General features: G+C 43.7%; 1 protein-coding gene across 14 annotated transcripts in view; it reads left to right on the top strand.

Moving 5' to 3' along the window:
* Positions 1-22,291, top strand: part of htt (huntingtin) — a 110,242-nt gene that overhangs the window by 28,333 nt on the left and 59,618 nt on the right. For all 14 annotated transcript variants that reach the window (XM_079500273.1, XM_079500280.1, XM_079500271.1 and 11 more), the window contains 8 exons: positions 369-484; positions 1,157-1,268; positions 2,952-3,089; positions 4,723-4,881; positions 19,718-19,815; positions 20,654-20,793; positions 21,324-21,387; positions 21,996-22,096. In XM_079500273.1, coding sequence (XP_079356399.1) covers positions 369-484; positions 1,157-1,268; positions 2,952-3,089; positions 4,723-4,881; positions 19,718-19,815; positions 20,654-20,793; positions 21,324-21,387; positions 21,996-22,096 — 928 coding nt within the window. The remainder of the gene's footprint in view (positions 1-368; positions 485-1,156; positions 1,269-2,951; positions 3,090-4,722; positions 4,882-19,717; positions 19,816-20,653; positions 20,794-21,323; positions 21,388-21,995; positions 22,097-22,291) is intronic.

Genomic DNA, 22,291 nt, shown 5'->3' with positions numbered 1-22,291 from the left:
GTGGGTACGTCTTATTCCGCCTTGTGCCTTCCTGCCAGATGAATACAAATCATTGACTACAACATGACGTATTTTACCATCCGCTCCAGACCGGTTCACATCACACAGTGATTTTGGAACACAGACCAAGCTTTCCTCCGAGGTGGAAAGCCTGGTGACGCGAGGTTAGGTTAGGCATGTTGTATTCACATAGAATCCGTTCCGATCCACAAGCTGCTTGTATTGTATGTTGCTTGTTTTGCTATTTAACAAGAAGGGGAATAAAAGTACGTGAAAGTGGTTAAGTGTGTCTGTGGGTTTTTTCTAAACTAACCAACTTCACATTATGCATGACGTTTCCACTGTTAAGTGCATTGTGTTGTCTCCAGCTCTAAGCAAGCCTCACCTCCTGGAGGGCCGAGGGCACAACAGGCAGGCCTCAGACAGCAGTGTGGACCGCTTCATACCAAAGGAAGAGCCCTCCGAACCGGAGCCAGACAACAAGGTGTGCACACGCACGCACACACACATTTAGTGTACACTGTATCTACTATATATGTTACTGTATAATAAGGTTTTGGACACACACACTGTTAAAACACATTTTGTGCCCAAGACGTCTGTGGACGTCTTTGGTATTACCGCACGGGCATAGCCCAAGACGTCTGTGGACGTCTTTGAAAAAAATATATATATATATATATATATATATATATATATATATATATATATATATATCTTTTTATTTTTTTATTTTTATTTTTTTTTAAATCAAAAAAATCAAAACAATGATTTTTTTTTTAATACGTGGTGCCAAAGTTTGTGTTTTCGCCATTGAGAATGCATTTGGCATTTAAATTAAATAACTCAGAAACTATAAAACATTTCAAAGTAAAAAGTTCCAGCATGTGTCTCCACAGTCAGCTGAATTATAAAAAATGTGAATGGATTTTCTAGGTGAAAGTGATTTTGGGCAGTTTTGCGTGGGCTCTCAATGTGTTAATGTCGAAAGTGTCCTTGAGCAAGACACCGAACCCCGCCGTGTGTGTGTGTGTGTGTGGCACTTTGGATGAAGGCACTATAAAAATGCACCCATTACCAATTTTAGAGTGAGTGTGGAAAAATACTAGACTGGTCTCATGTCTGATTGGCTAACTGTGCCGTCTGTCTCTCTCAGCCGTCAAGAATAAAGGGTCCGATTGGCCACTACACGGACCAGGAGGCGGAGCCACTGGTGCACTGCATACGGCTTCTCGCTGCCTCCTTCCTCCTGACGGGACAGAAGAATGGTGAGTGTGTGAAAGAAGCAGTTCAAAACCCATTTAGACCCGAGTACCCCATTCTACAGAATGTCTTCTAAATCATTACGGTTTTCTGAAAAACCTATGTTTCCATATCAGTGCTTCTCAGATCATCATTATACAGTATACTGTTAACACATTTTTGTTTTTTTGTTTAACTCTTTATTTTTTGAATTTTTGAATATGCAAGAGACACAAAAGACAAACAAGGCATACATTAAAACAAAAACATCAACTGAAGAAACAGAATAGTAAAAAACAAACAAACAAACAAACAAATGAGGTCATGGGATGTACAGCAACAAGCAACAACAATACATATTACAGACTTTTGGATTCATTGACAACCGGAAAGACACAGCCCATATTCTGTTAACACATTTTGTGCCCAAAACGTCCACAGACGTCCTAGGAATTACCGCATGTAGTGCCCAGGACGTCTGTGGACAATGTTTTTTTTTTTTATGTCAAAAAGTGGGTCTAAAAGTGGGCACCCTGGGTCGCCAATTTGAAAGAATAAAAGGGCACATAATGTGATAACCCCTTTTGGTGTTAGCATTATGTTATGCTTTAGCTATTGAAAAATAGCAGATCTACAAGCTCATAGCGTGCCACCGAGTGGCTAACGACATGGATTTCTAAGCAAATTTGTTCAACGCAAAATGCTGCGTTCAAGTTCAGGAAACCTTGGGGGGAAAAAAGCAATTCTCCTGAATGCTGCCTAACGGCAACGGCATGGAAAGGAGAGGAATTTGCATTTATTTTACCACAGTAAATGCTGCATTCATGGTATGGAGAGGGCAGTTGTTTTAACCCATTCTGGGCGGGAACTCCTTTTGGTGTTTTAAACATTATGTTATAATTTAGCTATTGAAAAATAGCAGATCTACAAGCTCATAGCGCGCCACCGAGTGGCGCGCTATGAACTTGTAGGTCTGCTATTTTTGAAAAATCGTTAAAATGTGCCTCAAATCTTTCAGAAAATTGTCATGATTTAGAAAAAAGAAAATTTAAATTTCGACGTCAGGCCTGAATGGGTTAAAGACGGGTTAAAGGGCAGGGGCTGAAGCCCCCTTTGACGTCTATGTGTGCACGACCCTGGCCTTCACATTCATCCTATACAGCGTAATGTTTATGGGGGCGGGAGTGGCTCAGTGGCCGGTAGAGCAGCCGGATGGGAACCATGAGGTTCCCTGTTCGATCCCTGTGGGCTCCCCCAGAGTTAGTGTCGAAGTGTCGTCCTTGAGCAAGACTCTGAACTAGGGCATTAAGCAACTAGTCGACTAGTTCACTAGTCTACTAGTAAATCCACTAGTCGACCTTGTTGGTACTAGTTGACTAGTTGAAAAAAAAAAAGTTTATTTTTTATTTTTTTCCCCCGATTTTGTAGGCCTCAAGATCAGGTAGATTATAGTTATAGTCACCAATGTACACAGTTTTTAAATGTACACATATTTTATTCTTTTTCTTTAAACATAATAGGTGGTTAAACAACTAGTAAAAATGACTAGAAGTGAATGCCCTACTCTGAACCCCTAATTGCTCCCGATGTGCAGGTTTCCTCCGCCATCGGTGTATGAATGGGTGAATGTAATGCACATCTATGGATAAAACGCATTGGATAAAATGGCTATAAATGCACCATTTTGTCGCTGCTAATGTTTCCTTCAGGTCTGATCCCCGACAAGGAGGTCCGTGTGAGCGTCAAGGCCCTGGCGGTCAGCTGCATTGGGGCAGCAGCGGCGCTGCACCCTGAAGCCTTCTTCAACTCCCTGTACCTGGAACCGCTGGACGGGATCCCTGCAGAGGGTACAACATAATGTCTTTTAGAGCATTTTATATGCAGGTCCGAAAGTTAAAGGTGTAGTGAAATGAAAAAAAAAAATCACACTTTTAGACCATCTCTGTGGTCATCATAATGGGCATACCTAACAATGGATGCCAAACAAATGGGAAAATTCTCATTTTTGTGTGTTTTTATATCAAAAGTCCATAAAAATATATTTTTTATTACTTCCTGAAAACGAAAACGTGCTGCGTGATGACGTGTCGAGGCCCACATCGATAAAAGCCAATAAAAATGAAGCTCACCCGTTTAATTCCCCATACTGTATCTCCGCATCCGTCCAAACAGGTAAACACAGCTGCTACTGATTACAGAAATCCTCCGTTTTTATTCCCATTCAAGATAACATCCAGAGAGTGTATTACTCGGTTTCAACTTAATCATCACGCTAAAATATGTATCTGAAAACATTATAGGGTAGAAATAAGCCACATAACAGTAAACTGGTACAGCTGGCCGTCTATCTGAATTGTAAACTAACACACAGCATGCGCTGGTATAGCATAGCTACCGACCCTAGCTACCGTCCCATCGCCTGAAGGGATGCGACGCTCTGATTGGTTCAGAAACTTCAGACCGGTGTTTCAACTTGAAACCGTTTGAAACTTCAAAATAAAATGTCCACCATTTCCGTTGCATTACACCTTCGAGAATTTACAGAGTTTTTACCTTGTGGGGGTCCCCGGTGTGTGTCCTCTGTCTACTTGCAGACATGGATTAGATTTCTCAGTCGCCTTTCAATTATTGAAAGGCAAAATGTGACTATACTTTTATTAGAATGACTGTCATTGTGTTTTTTTCTTCTTTCTATGAAAGCATGGAATCATAGCAAAATAATGATGTATTGGTTAATCCGATTTTTTGCTCCCGATCCGATTCCGATCATTTGATTTTGAGCAACAGCCCATACCGATTTTTCTCGATCCGATATTTATATTTTATAGAACAGGTATTTATGCCACATCACAATAGTACAATATCCCACATCACAGACAATATCCAGTCTAACATCATGATATGGAATTGATACTAGGGATGTCCCGATCACGTTTTTTGGCTCCCGATCCGATTCCGATCATTTGAAAATGACGTGATTGGCCCCGATTTCAGATCACCCGATCGGATCGGGACAACACTATAGTACATATTGTGTTAATTGTTTAGGAAACGGCGCCTGTGGGTTGGGGGGCACACTGTTTGAGTTAGGGCATTAAGCAACTAGTCGACTAGTTTACTATTCGACTAGTAAATCCACTAGTCGACCTTGTTGGTACTAGTTGACTAGTTGATAAGAAAAAAAAAGTGTATTTTTTTTATTTTTTTTCCCGATTTTGTAGGCCTCAAGATCAGGTAGATTATAGTTATAGTCACCATGTACACAGTTTTTAAATGTACAAATATTTATTTCAAAAAAAAAAAAAAAAGTTTATTTTTTTATTTTATTTTTTACATAATAGGTAGTTAAACAACTAGTCGACTAGTCGACTAGTAAACTAGGCAACTAGTCAACTATTAAAAATGACTAGAAGTAAATGCCCTACACTGTTTGAGTCATGAGATTTGATGGCCGTTGTCCCCCTCCTCGTGTCCTTGCAGAGCAGCAGTATGTCAGCGACGTGCTGTGCCTGGTGCAGCACGGGGACCCTCAGATCCGAGGAGCCACTGCCATCCTGTGCGGCGCCATCATCCAGGCTGCGCTCACCAAGACACGCTACAACATACACAGCTGGCTGGCCAGTGTGCGGAACACAACGGGTCAGTAATAGCATAAACGTGGATTAAAACCCATTTTGGGGCGGGAACCCCTTTTGGTGTCAGCATTATGTTATGCTTTAGCTATTGGAAAAAATAGCAGATCTACAAGCTCATAGCGCGCCACCGAGTGACGCGCTACGAGCTTGTAGGTCTGCTATTTTTGAAAAATCAAAGAACGACTGACAGAAACATAGCTTTTTCAGAAAACTGTCAGGATGTAGAAGACATTTTTTAGAATCTGATCTCAGGTCAAAATGGGTTAAAGTTCTCAGTCGGCACGACTGATGTAAGTCATTTTGGATTCCATATAAAAGCCCAGCGCGCCCTGAAAATAGCAGATCTACAAGCTCACAACACGTGGTGGGCTTGTAGATTGGCTATTTTCGGTCATTGGTTATTTTAAGATGAAAGACTATTTGAAGTGATCAAACTAGTAATAGGTCAAGGTCAAGTTTATTTATATGTCCCAAGCTGGGCAATTCATTTTACAGCAGATAATAAGAGCTCTGAAAGACACAGTACAGTAAACATACAACAACAACAACAACAACAAGAGACATACGTATACACTATCACAAGATACAGATCATTACCTTAAATACAATAGAATACAAGTTTAGAAGCATCTTCCAGGAACATGAATGGTCTCAGGAATGTCTTGATGTCTTCAGCTGGGTATCAGAAGTAATCTGGTAGAGGGCCATGCCAAACGGTGACTATACGAAGCCCATGACGATTGGCCAAATGGTAGCGCTCAATTGAAAATGCAAACTTTGAACGTGCATATCTCATGAACCGTTTGACCGTCGGCAATTACACTTTGATACACATATGTGTCTCCTCATGCCGAACAACTTTCGTGTTCTGACTTTTGACCTCTGACCTTTGGATCACCCGCCATTTTGAATTATATGAAAAACAGTTAAAATGTATCTGCTCCCAGGATCTTTGATCAAAATGCACGAAAGCTTCTACACGTGAACTTTGGACCTATACGGACAAATAACCGTAGCACATTTTTGTTAACCCATTGATGCCTGGTGCAACCTATACGTTGTTCTACCCTTGATGCCGGCGCTCTCTCTGTGTCTCATCAGCTATTGTTATAATTTAGCTATTGAAAAATAGCAGATCTACAAGCTCATAGCGCGCCACCGAGTGGCGCGCTATGAACTTGTAGGTCTGCTATTTTTGAAAAAACATAACTATTTAAAAAAATAATGAATCAAAATTTGAAGGTTTTCAGAAACCTTAGGTCAGGCCCTAGAAGGCGTTCCCAGATTCAGCCTCAGGTATCAATGGGTTAAGTGAAAACATGACGTTTTTATGAGCCAATGAAAATTACTGTTTTGTGAAACTACTTCTTCTGCACCTAATACCTACATGAAGCGTCATTTGCTTATTACACTTTACAGTATGGTAGAGGGTCATGTCTTATTACACTTTACAGTATGGTAGAGGGTCATGTCTTATTACACTTTACAGTATGGTAGAGGGTCATGTCTTATTACACTTTACAGTATGGTAGAGGGTCATGTCTTATTACACTTTACAGTATGGTAGAGGGTCATGTCTTATTACACTTTACAGTATGGTAGAGGGTCATGTCTTATTACACTTTACAGTATGGTAGAGGGTCATGTCTTATTACACTTTACAGTATGGTAGAGGGTCATGCCAAACAGCACTGAAAGCAGTCTTATTACACTTTACAGTATGGTAGAGGGTCATGCCAAATAGCACTGAAAGCAGTCTTATTACACTTTACAGTATGGTAGAGGGTCATGCCAAATAGCACTGAAAGCAGTCTTATTACACTTTACAGTATGGTAGAGGGTCATGCCAAATAGCACTGAAAGCAGTCTTATTACACTTTACAGTATGGTAGAGGGTCATGCCAAATAGCACTGAAAGCAGTCTTATTACACTTTACAGTATGGTAGAGGGTCATGCCAAATAGCACTGAAAGCAGTCTTATTACACTTTACAGTATGGTAGAGGGGCATGCCAAATAGCACTGAAAGCAGTCTTATTACACTTTACAGTATGGTAGAGGGTCATGCCAAATAGCACTGAAAGCAGTCTTATTACACTTTACAGTATGGTAGAGGGTCATGCCAAATAGCACTGAAAGCAGTCTTATTACACTTTACAGTATGGTAGAGGGTCATGCCAAATAGCACTGAAAGCAGTCTTATTACACTTTACAGTATGGTAGAGGGTCATGCCAAAGAGCACTGAAAGCAGTCTTATTACACTTTACAGTATGGTAGAGGGTCATGCCAAATAGCACTGAAAGCAGTCTTATTACACTTTACAGTATGGTAGAGGGTCATGCCAAATAGCACTGAAAGCAGTCTTACTCCAATTGGCTATAGCGATTTTTTGAAAATGAAACCTTTGAACAGGCTTAACTCATGCCTCGTTTGGCCAAAAGTCATGGCACTTGTTTCCACATGTTCCTTGACTCAGGGGGAACACATCTGTCACTTTGACAAGTAAGCTCCGCCCTCAGGTTTTCCGCCATTTTGAGCAGTTTGAAAAATGCTTATACCTGATTTTCTGCCTGGACTTTTGAGCAATTTGCGTGAAACGTCCTACACACAATCTATGGACCATTATCTGAAATCCCAGTTGAAGAGAAGTTTGTATGTGAGAACAATTACAGCAAAACTTAACCAGGACACACACTATTATCAAATACACTGATTTTCAATGTAGTGACTGATGTCTCTGTGTAGCTCAGTCAGTAGAGCTCTTGCCTTCGGACCACAAGGTTGTGTGTTCAAATCCGTGTACTGACAACTCGGCTCATGAGTCTTATTTGTGCATATTGTTCTTATTGCGTATTGTCCTCTTTCTTGGTCCCACCTTATCGCTGCTTGCAGCTATATTGTTTTTCTTCTTTTTGAAGTTAGAGGCGTCGTGTTCCCTCCAAGAACAGCGTCCATTTTGACAGGAGTGATGGTCAGGGGAGTAGCATTCCTGGGATTGAAGAATGGATATAGTCTCTCAGTGAAGGAGCAGCCAGTGAAAGAGTAGAGGTGGACCTCGGTCTCCACGTCATAAAAGGAGACCAGACCCTCCTCATAATCCACAAACACTCCCACTTTCTGGAGCTTCTCTCTTACAGGGAGGAGGACAGGAGGGTGAGCATTAGCCTGGTACTCCTCTCCATTCCAAATCGCTATAGTCCAGCAACCATTCATGTTGGGGCATCGGTGTGTGATATAAAATTCCCTCCTGTCGGTGGACTCTCTGACCACTCCTATTACCCAGTAATTCGTCCCTCCAACCTGAACCTCATAGTAAAACCTTCCTGAGGAGAAGCTTTGTTTGCCTAAGACATAGGCAACATGAGAGAATCTCTCTTTGTTCTCTGGGAGATTCTTCCGTATGTTTCCACGACTCACTTGCTTTCCATCGTCAGACAGGATGAGTATGGGATGTGCTGTATCAGGGTCCAGGGTCACATTCACTGCATATCTCTTGATCATCCTCAGCTCAACATCACCCATCCTCTGCATCTCCTGACTGAGTGTCTTCTCCAGCTGAGACACAGCTGTCCTCACAGTCCCCACACATGAAGACTGATGGACATTGACCTTCGTCCAGTCCTTGGTGGGTGGAGGGGTGTTGATGGATGTGACGTTCTGGAGGAGGTGGAGGTGGTCTTCAGAGCTTCTCTTCTCCAACTGAGTGATTTCCTGTTTCAGATCTTTGACGAAGCCTTCAGCCTGTTTCTCTGTTGTTTTCAGCTTCTCTTCAATCACACCAATGAGCTCAGCCTGGCTTCTCTCAATACAGCTGATCAGAGCGGTGAAGACCTGCACACTGCCTGCTATCACTGTGTCTGCATATTTTCTGCTGAGCTCTACTGAGCGTTTGACCTCCTGAATCTTCACTCGTCTCTCCTGGATCATCGTCTGGATTTCAGCCTCCGTCTTTCTGTCGTATTCTTCTTTCCACTCATGATACCTGAACGGACGAACCATTTCAGAAACAAAACTATAGATATATAGGTTTGGTCTCTTATAGGTTTCTTAATCTTAACTAGTGGTCATGGGGTGTCTTCAACCAGTTTTGTCTGTCTTATACAATCCAGGAATGTTTATGATGGTATTACAGCAGAATATAAAGTCGTAAGGGTTTATCTTTCTATGTGAGATCTAATGGTCTGTGTCTACCTCTCTCTTCTCTTTGACTAATGCTCCTCACACTCTGTGTAATCATCTTTTAAGTCAAGCTGACTGAAATCTGACCTCATCAAACATGGCGTCAGTCTTGACCAAAATGTAGTTCCAAAAGGCTCCAAAATGACCTTCACATGATTTGATTGGCTGAGAAAAGTACATATTGAAGATAAAAGTGAGGACGAAAATTGTGATTGGCCGGAATGAGATGATGTATGATGATAAGAGTGCCCCTCACTTCACACGGGTGTGATTTTTTTTAATAGTATATAGTCATAGCGACATTTACTGCCAAGGACATTACATCTTTTACAGGTTTTTCCCAATGGCTTCCCCTGCCGAAGACGCCTTTTCACCCACAGGAATGCACCCAGGGTGCCGGCCCGGTTCCGGCGAGTTGTAGTTCCCAACCACCAGTGAGTCTGTTATCACTGTGGCTCAGTGATGTCATGTTGTAGTTTTCCAACCACCGCGGTGAGTCTGTTATCTCCGTCGCTCAGTGATGTCATGTTGTAGTTTTCCAACCACCAGTGAGTCGGTTATCACCGTTGCTCAGTGATGTCATGTTGTAGTTTTCCAACCACCGCGGTGAGTCTGTTATCACCGTGGCTCAGTGATGTCATGTTGTAGTTTTCCCACCACCGCGGTGAGACAGTTATCACCGTGGCTCAGTGATGTCATGTTGTAGTTTCCCAACCACCAGTGAGTCGGTTATCACCGTGGCTCAGTGATGTCATGTTGTAGTTTTCCAACCACCGCGGTGAGTCTGTTATCACCGTGGCTCAGTGATGTCATCTTGTAGTTTTCCAACCACCGCGTTGAGTCGGTTATCACCATAGCTCAGTGATGTCATGTTGTAGTTTTCCAACCACCGCGGTGAGTCGGTTATCACCGTAGCTCAGTGATGTCATGTTGTAGTTTTCCAACCACCGCGGTGAGTCTGTTATCACCGTGGCTCAGTGATGTCATCTTGTAGTTTTCCAACCACCGCGGTGAGTCTGTTATCACCGTGGCTCAGTGATGTCCTCTTGTAGTTTTCCAACCACCGCGGTGAGTCGGTTATCACCGTAGCTCAGTGATGTCATGTTGTAGTTTTCCAACCACCGCGGTGAGTCGGTTATCACCGTAGCTCAGTGATGTCCTCTTGTAGTTTTCCAACCACCGCGGTGAGTCGGTTATCACCGTAGCTCAGTGATGTCATGTTGTAGTTTTCCAACCACCGTGGTGAGTCTGTTATCACCGTGGCTCAGTGATGTCATGTTGTAGTTTCAACCACCACGGTGTGTCGGTTCTCACCTAAACACTGCAGTATGCCGCGGGCCTTTAATCACTAAACGCTCACACATTGCCAGCTTGTCCATCGGCAATAATTTGCAACTGTAGCGTGACGTGACGAACATCAAATTACGACATCAAATTACGAAGAGAACATAATTATATAAAGTAGAGACGCACAATATAATAGTAGCATATCGGAATCGGCCATATCGGCTGGCCTTAACAATCGGATCGGTCTTAAAATAATCCTCATTATTTTCACCGATATTGATGACGCAATAATAACTTGGTTGATTGGGTTTATTTCTATAGATGATTGGATTGTAACAGTGGCCATGACACCCCCCCTAAAAAAAAGAGTGTTTGTGTAAACACAAACATTGCGTAACGAGATGATGTACGATGATAAGAGCGCCCCTCACTTCACACTGGTGAGACTTTTCTATATATCTTTTTCTATATTGCTTTTATGGCTTTAAAGGTTTGACCCCATCTCATCACCGCTTGCAGCTTTATTGTTTTTCTTCTTTATGAAGTTGGAGGGGTCATGTTCCCTCCAAGAACAGCGTCCATGTTGACAGGAGAGATGGTCAGGGGATAATCGTTTACATAAAAATACCGGGGACTGAAGAATGGATATAGTTTCTCAGTGAAGGAGCAGCCAGTGAACGAGTAGAAGTGAACTCTGGTCTCCACATCATAGAATGAGACCAGACCCTCCTCATAATCCACAAAACTCCCACTTCCTGGAGCTTCTCTCTTACAGGGAGGAGGACAGGAGGGTCAGCATAAGCCTGGTACTCCTCTCCATTCGCAAACGCTATAGTCCAGCAACCATTTATGTTGGGGCATCGGCGTGTGATTACAAATTCCCTCCTGTCGGTGGACTCTCTGACCACTCCTATTACCCAGTAATTCGTCCCTCCAACCTGAACCTCATAGTAAAACCTTCCTGAGGAGAAGCTTTGTTTGCCTAAGACATAGGCAACATGAGAGAATCTCTCTTTGTTCTCTGGGAGATTCTTCCGTATGTTTCCACAACTCACTTGCTTTCCATCGTCAGACAGGATGAGTATGGGATGTGCTGTATCAGGGTCCAGGGTCACATTCACTGCATATCTCTTGATCATCCTCAGCTCAACATCACCCATCCTCTGCATCTCCTGACTGAGTGTCTTCTCCAGCTGAGACACAGCTGTCCTCACAGCCTCCACACATGAAGACTGATGGACATTGACCTTCGTCCAGTCCTTGGTGGGTGGAGGGTTGTTGATGGATGTGACGTTCTGGAGGAGGTGGAGGTGGTCTTCAGAGTGTGAGCGCTGCTTCAGCTCAGCGCTTCTCTTCTCCAACTGAGTGATTTCCTGTTTCAGATCTTTGACGAAGCCTTCAGCCTGTTTCTCTGTTGTTTTCAGCGACTCTTCAATCACACCAATGAGCTCAGCCTGGCTTCTCTCAATACAGCTGATCAGAGCAGTGAAGACCTGCACACTGCCTGCTATCACTGTGTCTGCATATTTCCTGCTGAGCTCTACTGAGCGTTTGACCTCCTGAATCTTCACTCGTCTCTCCTGGATCATCGTCGTATTCTTCTTTCCACTCATGATACCTGAACGGACGACCCATTTCAGAAACAAAACTATAGATATATACGTTTGGTCTCTTATAGGTTTCTTAACTAGTGGTCATGGGGTGTCTTCAACCAATGATGTCTTTCTTATATGGTCCAGGAATGTTTATGATGTGATCACAGCAGAATATTAAGTTGTAAGGGTTTATCTTTCTATGTGTGATCTAATGGTCTGTGTCTCCCTCTCTTTTCTCTTTGACTAATGCTCCTCACACTCTGTGTAATCATCTTTTAAGTCAAGCTGACTGAAATCTGACCTCATCAAACATGGCGTCAGTCTTGACCAAAATGTAGTTCCAAAAGGCTCCAAAATGACCTTCACATGATTTGATTGGTTGAGAAAAGTACATATTGAAGATAAAAGTGAGGACGAAAATTGTGATTGGCCGGAATGAGATGATGTATGATGATAAGAGTGCCCCTCACTTCACACGGGTGTGATTCTTTTTAATAGTATATAGTCATAGCGACATTTACTGCCAAGGACATTACATCTTTTACAGGTTTTTCCCAATGGCTTTCCCTGCCGAAGACGCCTTTTCACCCACAGGAACGCACCCAGGGTGCCGGCCCGGTTCCCACGAGTTGTAGTTTCCCAACCACCAGTGATTCTGTTATCACTGTGGCTCAGTGATGTCATGTTGTAGTTTTCCAACCACCGCGGTGAGTCTGTTATCACCGTGGCTCAGTGATGTCATGTTGTAGTTTTCCAACCACCAGTTAGTCTGTTATCACCGTGGCTCAGTGATGTCATCTTGTAGTTTTCCAACCACCGCCGTGAGTCGGTTATCACTGGCTCAGTGATGTCATGTTGTAGTTTTCCAACCACCGCGGTGAGTCGGTTATCACCGTGGCTCAGTGATGTCATCTTGTAGTTTTCCAACCACCGCGGTGAGTCTGTTATCACCGTGGCTCAGTGATGTCATGTTGTAGTTTTCCAACCACCGTGGTGAGTCTGTTATCACCGTGGCTCAGTGATGTCATGTTGTAGTTTTCCAACCACCAGTGAGTCTGTTATCACCGTGGCTCAGTGATGTCATGTTGTAGTTTTCCAACCACCAGTGAGTCTGTTATCACCGTGGCTCAGTGATGTCATCTTGTAGTTTTCCAACCACCGCGGTGAGTCGGTTATCACTGGCTCAGTGATGTCATGTTGTAGTTTTCCAACCACCGCGGTGAGTCTGTTATCACCGTGGCTCAGTGATGTCATGTTGTAGTTTTCCAACCACCGCGGTGAGTCGGTTATCACCGTGGCTCAGTGATGTCATGTTGTAGTTTTCAACCACCAATGAGTCTGTTATCACCGTAGCTCAGTGATGTCATGTTGTAGTTTTCCAACCACCGCGGTGAGTCTGTTATCACCGTGGCTCAGTGATGTCCTCTTGTAGTTTTCCAACCACCGCGGTGAGTCGGTTATCACCGTGGCTCAGTGATGTCATGTTGTAGTTCCAACCACCACGGTGTGTCGGTTCTCACCTAAACACTGCAGTATTCCGCGGGCCTTTAATCACTAAACGCTCACACATTGCCAGCTTGTCCATCGGCAATAATTTGCAACTGTAGCGTGACGTGACGCACATCAAATTACGACATCAAATTACGAAGAGAACATACAGTATATAAAGTAGAGACGCACGATATAATAGTAGCGTATCGGAATCGGCCATATCGGCTGGCCTTAACAATCGGATCGGTCTTAAAATAATCCTCATTATTTTCACCAATATTGATGACGCAATAATAACTTGGTTGATTGGGTTTTTTTCTTTAGATGATTGGATTGTAACAGTGGCCATGACACCCCCCCTCAAAAAAAGAAAGCGTGTTTGTGTAAACACAAACATTGCGTAACGAGATGATGTACGATGATAAGAGCGCCCCTCACTTCACACTGGTGAGACTTTTCTATATTGCTTTTATGGCTTTAAAGGTTTGACCCCATCTCATCACCGCTTGCAGCTATATTGTTTGTTTGTTTTTTTTTCGAATCGAACCCAGGACCTTCTAGCTGTGAGGCGACAGCACTACCAGCTGTGCCACCGTGCCCCATGTTTTTCTTCTTTATGAAGTTGGAGGTGTCATGTTCCCTCCAAGAACAGCGTCCATGTTGACAGGAGAGATGGTCAGGGGAGCACCGTTTACAAATAAATACCGGGGACTGAAGAATAGATATAGTTTCTCAGTGAAGGAGCAGCCAGTGAACGAGTAGAAGTGAACTCTGGTCTCCACGTCATAAAAGGAGACCAGACCCTCCTCATAATCCACAAACACTCCCACTTTCTGGAGCTTCTCTCTTACAGGGAGGAGGACAGGAGGGTGAGCATTAGCCTGGTACTCCTCTCCATTCCTCAACGCTATAGTCCAGCAACCATTTCTGTTGGGGCATCGGCGTGTGCTTAAAGATGTCCTCCTGTCGGTGGACTCTCTGACCACTCCAATTTCCCAGTAATTCCTCCCTCCAACCTGAACCTCATAGTAAAACCTTCCTGAGGAGAAGCTTTGTTTGCCTAAGACATAGGCACCATAAGAGAATCTCTCTTTGTTCTCTGGGAGATTCTTCTGTATGTTTCCACGACTCACTTGCTTTCCATCGTCAGACAGGATGAGTATGGGATGTGCTGTATCAGGGTCCAGGGTCACATTCACTGCATATCTCTTGATCATCCTCAGCTCAACATCACCCATCCTCTGCATCTCCTGACTGAGTGTCTTCTCCAGCTGAGACACAGCTGTCCTCACAGCCTCCACACATGAAGACTGATGGACATTGACCTTCACCCAGTCCTTGGTGGGTGGAGGGGTGTTGATGGATGTGACGTTCTGGAGGAGGTGGAGGTGGTCTTCAGTGTGTGAGCGCTGCTTCAGCTCAGTGCTTCTCTTCTCCAACTGAGTGATTTCCTGTTTCAGATCTTTGACGAAGCCTTCAGCCTGTTTCTCTGTTGTTTTCAGCTTCTCTTCAATCACACCAATGAGCTCAGCCTGGCTTCTCTCAATACAGCTGATCAGAGCAGTGAAGACCTGCACACTGCCTGCTATCACTGTGTCTGCATATTTCCTGCTGAGCTCTACTGAGCGTTTGACCTCCTGAATCTTCACTCGTCTCTCCTGGATCATCGTCTGGATTTCAGCCTCCGTCTTTCTGTCGTATTCTTCTTTCCACTCATGATACCTGAACGGACGACCCATTTCAGAAACAAAACTATAGATATATATACGTTTGGTCTCTTATAGGTTTCTTAACTAGTGGTCATGGGGTGTCTTCAACCAGTGATGTCTTTCTTATACAATCCAGGAATGTTTATGATGGTATTACAGCAGAATATAAAGTCGTAAGGGTTTATCTTTCTATGTGTGATCTAATGGTCTGTGTCTCCCTCTCTCTTCTCTTTGACTAATGCTCCTCACACTCTGTGTAATCATCTTTTAAGTCAAGCTGACTGAAATCTGACCTCATCAAACATGGCGTCAGTCTTGACCAAAATGTAGTTCCAAACTGCTCCAAAATGGCCTTCACGGTAATATTGGGTAACCATGGCAACCATGGAGTCTGTTATCACCGTGGCTCAGTGATGTCATGTTGTAGTTTTACAACCACCAGTGAGTCTGTTATCACCGTGGCTCAGTGATGTCATCTTGTAGTTTTCCAACCACCGCGGTGAGTCTGTTATCACCGTGGCTCAGTGATGTCATGTTGTAGTTTTCCAACCACCGTGGTGAGTCTGTTATCACCGTGGCTCAGTGATGTCATGTTGTAGTTTTCCAACCACCAGTGAGTCTGTTATCACCGTGGCTCAGTGATGTCATGTTGTAGTTTTCCAACCACCAGTGAGTCTGTTATCACCGTGGCTCAGTGATGTCATCTTGTAGTTTTCCAACCACCGCGGTGAGTCGGTTATCACTGGCTCAGTGATGTCATGTTGTAGTTTTCCAACCACCGCGGTGAGTCTGTTATCACCGTGGCTCAGTGATGTCATGTTGTAGTTTTCCAACCACCGCGGTGAGTCGGTTATCACCGTGGCTCAGTGATGTCATGTTGTAGTTTTCAACCACCAATGAGTCTGTTATCACCGTAGCTCAGTGATGTCATGTTGTAGTTTTCCAACCACCGCGGTGAGTCTGTTATCACCGTGGCTCAGTGATGTCCTCTTGTAGTTTTCCAACCACCGCGGTGAGTCGGTTATCACCGTGGCTCAGTGATGTCATGTTGTAGTTCCAACCACCACGGTGTGTCGGTTCTCACCTAAACACTGCAGTATTCCGCGGGCCTTTAATCACTAAACGCTCACACATTGCCAGCTTGTCCATCGGCAATAATTTGCAACTGTAGCGTGACGTGACGCACATCAAATTACGACATCAAATTACGAAGAGAACATACAGTATATAAAGTAGAGACGCACGATATAATAGTAGCGTATCGGAATCGGCCATATCGGCTGGCCTTAACAATCGGATCGGTCTTAAAATAATCCTCATTATTTTCACCAATATTGATGACGCAATAATAACTTGGTTGATTGGGTTTTTTTCTTTAGATGATTGGATTGTAACAGTGGCCATGACACCCCCCCTCAAAAAAAGAAAGCGTGTTTGTGTAAACACAAACATTGCGTAACGAGATGATGTACGATGATAAGAGCGCCCCTCACTTCACACTGGTGAGACTTTTCTATATTGCTTTTATGGCTTTAAAGGTTTGACCCCATCTCATCACCGCTTGCAGCTATATTGTTTGTTTGTTTTTTTTTCGAATCGAACCCAGGACCTTCTAGCTGTGAGGCGACAGCACTACCAGCTGTGCCACCGTGCCCCATGTTTTTCTTCTTTATGAAGTTGGAGGTGTCATGTTCCCTCCAAGAACAGCGTCCATGTTGACAGGAGAGATGGTCAGGGGAGCACCGTTTACAAATAAATACCGGGGACTGAAGAATAGATATAGTTTCTCAGTGAAGGAGCAGCCAGTGAACGAGTAGAAGTGAACTCTGGTCTCCACGTCATAAAAGGAGACCAGACCCTCCTCATAATCCACAAACACTCCCACTTTCTGGAGCTTCTCTCTTACAGGGAGGAGGACAGGAGGGTGAGCATTAGCCTGGTACTCCTCTCCATTCCTCAACGCTATAGTCCAGCAACCATTTCTGTTGGGGCATCGGCGTGTGCTTAAAGATGTCCTCCTGTCGGTGGACTCTCTGACCACTCCAATTTCCCAGTAATTCCTCCCTCCAACCTGAACCTCATAGTAAAACCTTCCTGAGGAGAAGCTTTGTTTGCCTAAGACATAGGCACCATAAGAGAATCTCTCTTTGTTCTCTGGGAGATTCTTCTGTATGTTTCCACGACTCACTTGCTTTCCATCGTCAGACAGGATGAGTATGGGATGTGCTGTATCAGGGTCCAGGGTCACATTCACTGCATATCTCTTGATCATCCTCAGCTCAACATCACCCATCCTCTGCATCTCCTGACTGAGTGTCTTCTCCAGCTGAGACACAGCTGTCCTCACAGCCTCCACACATGAAGACTGATGGACATTGACCTTCACCCAGTCCTTGGTGGGTGGAGGGGTGTTGATGGATGTGACGTTCTGGAGGAGGTGGAGGTGGTCTTCAGTGTGTGAGCGCTGCTTCAGCTCAGTGCTTCTCTTCTCCAACTGAGTGATTTCCTGTTTCAGATCTTTGACGAAGCCTTCAGCCTGTTTCTCTGTTGTTTTCAGCTTCTCTTCAATCACACCAATGAGCTCAGCCTGGCTTCTCTCAATACAGCTGATCAGAGCAGTGAAGACCTGCACACTGCCTGCTATCACTGTGTCTGCATATTTCCTGCTGAGCTCTACTGAGCGTTTGACCTCCTGAATCTTCACTCGTCTCTCCTGGATCATCGTCTGGATTTCAGCCTCCGTCTTTCTGTCGTATTCTTCTTTCCACTCATGATACCTGAACGGACGACCCATTTCAGAAACAAAACTATAGATATATATACGTTTGGTCTCTTATAGGTTTCTTAACTAGTGGTCATGGGGTGTCTTCAACCAGTGATGTCTTTCTTATACAATCCAGGAATGTTTATGATGGTATTACAGCAGAATATAAAGTCGTAAGGGTTTATCTTTCTATGTGTGATCTAATGGTCTGTGTCTCCCTCTCTCTTCTCTTTGACTAATGCTCCTCACACTCTGTGTAATCATCTTTTAAGTCAAGCTGACTGAAATCTGACCTCATCAAACATGGCGTCAGTCTTGACCAAAATGTAGTTCCAAACTGCTCCAAAATGGCCTTCACGGTAATATTGGGTAACCATGGCAACCATGGAGTCTGTTATCACCGTGGCTCAGTGATGTCATGTTGTAGTTTTACAACCACCAGTGAGTCTGTTATCACCGTGGCTCAGTGATGTCATGTTGTAGTTTTCCAACCACCGCAGTGAGTCTGTTATCACCGTGGCTCAGTGATGTCATGTTGTAGTTCCAACCACCGCGGTGAGTCTGTTATCACCGTGGCTCAGTGATGTCATGTTGTAGTTCCAACCACTGCAGTGAGTCTGTTATCACCGTGGCTCAGTGATGTCATGTTGTAGTTCCAACCACCACGGTGAGTCGGTTCTCACCTAAACACTGCAGTATGCCGCGGGCCTTTAATCACTAAACGCTCCCACATTGCCAGCTTGTCCATCGGCAATAATTTGCAACTTCTGTAAGACACTGCAGCGTGACGTGACGAACTAGGCTGCAGGGGTGTCAAACTGGTGATCCGTGGGCTGCATGCGGCCCAGGGAGAGGTCCAATGCGGCCCTTGAGATGATTTTCAAAAAGGAAACGACGCTGCTACTCCCCCACCTGCCCCGCTAATGGCCCTGCTGTAGACGGCTTTGTCTCTGCCCAGGTGCGGAATGTTGTCACTGATGGGCTTGTTAACAGTCTATTCAACTACTAGTTGAGTTGTTGTGGATTTCTCTCCTCACACTCTGATACAGCAGGACATGGAGAGGCTAACCATAGTTGTTACAGCTCAGTATTGTTTCATTTCCCTTAACAAGTGAGGAATATTGTCTACTTACACACGATAGTCAAAGCAAAGAGATGCAAAGTGTCAGCTTTCATGATGGCTACATGTCAATTTGCCATTATGGATATTTTTGATAAAATAATGATTCATTTTTAACTATTCGATTATTGGGTCTTTTTTCCACCTCTCATACCAAACGTCTTGTAGCCTACAACTGTAATACAAATAAAGTCAATTTATGTCAATAAACAGTCTAGAAAACAAAGCCAAGTGACAACTGTAAGTCAACGCACGTGAGCTGCAACTGGCCGCGGCCCTCATCAAGTCACCTTTCGCGCAATGTGGCCCTTGCCCCAAAATGAGTTTGACACCCCTGCCGCATCAAATTACGAAGAGAACATATATAACCCATTTTGACCTGAGATCAGATTCTAAAAATGTCTTCTACATCCTGACAGTTTTCTGAAAAAGCTATGTTTCTATGTCAGTGGTAAACACAAACATTTCGTAACGAGAGGATGTATGATGATGTACGGTGATAAGAGCCGTACACTTCACACCGGTGTGATTTTTCTATATACTTTTTTTTCCTGTATTTCTTTAATGGCTATAAATGCCCATATGAACCAGTCAAGTGTAATAAGTGTAAATTCACCTCAACGTAAAACATAGCAATTAAAATGTCTTCTTCCCTTTCCCCTCTTCCCCTCCATCCTCGTCCCTCTGTGCTGCAGGTAACCCTCTGTCCCTGGTGGACTTGATGCCTTTGCTACAGAGCACTCTGAAAGACGAGTCCTCCGTCACCTGCAAGATGGCTTGCTCTGCAGTCAGGGTAAGAAGGCAGCCAGGCGTCCATGATGTGTGTACTAGGTTCATGCACGTACAGTACACAACATGGAGTAAAGTTCACAGTCGCCACGACTGATTTCAATCATTTGGATTCCATAGAAGCCCCGGGGTGTCTTCTGTGAAATAGCCGATTCACAAGCTCACAACATGTCGCAGCGCGACGTGTTGTGAGCTTGTGGATCGGCTATTTTCGGTCATTTGTTATTTTAAGGCCTCAGTCACACTATTGAGACGGCTGTCTTGTCCGTGTCTTGTCCGTGTTTAATGGCCGCCCGGATGCATTTCCAATGGAAGTCACATGGTTTGACCAAACATTTTTGTTTGATGCGGGGGAGGGGGGCACAACACAGCCATCAAACAATAATGTTTTGTCAAACCACGTGACTTCCATTGGAAAAGCATTGAGGCGGCAGTAAACACGGACAGCACAGAGCATGTTCGTCTGATATGTGTGTACAAAGCCTCAAACCACGTGACTTCCATTGGAAATGCATTGGGGGGCGGCCATTAAACACGGACGAGACACAATGTTGTATGCATGTTGCAACAGTGTGAGTGCACGGCCTTTAGATGAAATATAGTATTTGAAGTGATCAAACTAGTAATAGAATGCAACGTTTTAAGAAGCATCCTCTAGAAACACGAATGTTTTGATGTCTTCGGCCGGTCGGCCTAAAACAACATCATCATTTCATTTTTCAGTCTTGAGATTTTATTTTTGCTTTATTCCACGTACATACATATGCAAGGCAGTGAGTGATTCCGTGTGTGTGTGTGTGTGTGTGTGTGTGTGTGTGTGCGTGCGTGCGTGCGCGTTGCAGCACTGCATCATGACGGTGTGCAGCAGCACTCTTAGTGAAATGGGCCTACAGCTGCTCATTGACCTGCTGGCCCTGAAGGACTGCTCCTATTGGCTGGTCAGGACGGAGCTGCTGGAGACCCTGGCGGAGATGGACTTCCGGTAATTAACCCATTTCTGGGGCGGGAACCCCTTTTGGTGTTTTAAGCATTATGTTATAATTTAGCTATTGAAAAATAGCAGATCTACAAGCTCGTAGCGCGCCACTCGGTGCTATTTTTGAAAAATCATGACAATGTGGTGCAAATCTTTGAATATATATATTCTTTCAGAGTAACGTTTTTAACTCAAATCTTTGCTTCTGCGGGGTCCCTGGAACAACACATTTCAGATGGGGTGGTCGGCGGCCAATTCCATATCATTTTTGGGGTCCTTGACATGAAATATTGTGAACCACTGATATAGAAACATGACATTTTTCAGAAAACTGTCATGATTTAGAAGACATTTTTTTAGTCTAAATGGGTTAAGAAGACGCTTCTAACATTCTGGGAATATAAAGTGTTAATATGATGATCTGGTATCACATGATGCTATCATTAGATGTTATCATCACTATCATTAGATTTTAATTCTCTCGTAGTTTTTCCTGACATTCTAACTTGTTGTCTTTTCCACTCTTCGTCTCTCAGGTTAGTGAATTTCCTGGAGAGGAAAACGGAAAGTTTACACAAAGGAACGCATCACTACACAGGGGTAATGAACGACTCCATTTTATCTCTAGTAGATTCTATTCTATTATTAAGGCCTAATAAGAACATACGTATGGAGATCATTTGGTGTGCTGTCAGATTGTTGTTGTCAGGAATGGTAGGGCTGTCACGACATTTTACGTGACGATTAATTGCATAAAATGCATAAAAGTACTTGTCTTTTAGTTCTACTGGATCTCTTCTCCACTAGTCCCTCCCTAACATTTTAGTCTAGTTCTTATTTGTTGAGTTTTAGTCATCGTAGCTTTGTTTTTATTTAGTTTCTATTTAATTTTCCTCTGTGGAAAAAAAGGTAGTCGACGAACATTTTTAATCATAGTTATAGTCAAACAACATCAACACTAGTTTCCCGTGTGTCTCCTCTGTTTGTCCAGCTGTTAGATGTAGGGTCTAAACCGTGTCTCCTCTGTGTCTCCAGCTGTTAGCTGTAGGGTCTAAGCTGTGTCTTAGTTTACGCATGATTCATGATAACTACTTTTTTATATATGTGATGTATGCCATGCTTTTGTTATTGCTTAATGTAAGTCGCTCTGGATTAAGAGCGTCTGCTAAATGCCTAAATTGTAAATTGTGTCTCCTCTGTGTGTCCAGCGTCTGTGTCTCCAGGACAGGGTGCTGCACGGCGTGGTCATCAGCCTGTTGGGAGACGACGACCCCAGAGTGCGTCACGTGGCGGCCTCTGCTGTCAGCAGGTAGTACTACACCTCACTCAGCCTGCCCACGACCATGGACCACAGTGGAAACCCATCATTTTTATTATAGCATTGTTTTCTTACTGTAAACCTGTTAATAAAGTATTCAATCAATCTATCTATCAATCAATCAATCAATTGGTTGTTCAAATACATTCTCTCTGGGTCTGTACATGTCATACTCCAGTTACACAA

The sequence above is a fragment of the Electrona antarctica genome (genome assembly GCF_951216825.1).
Source record: "Electrona antarctica genome assembly, chromosome: 4".
In the NCBI taxonomy this organism is placed as follows: domain Eukaryota; kingdom Metazoa; phylum Chordata; class Actinopteri; order Myctophiformes; family Myctophidae; genus Electrona; species Electrona antarctica.
The sequence above is the reverse complement of the archived record's forward strand: the minus strand, read 5'-3'. Positions and strand labels throughout refer to the sequence as shown.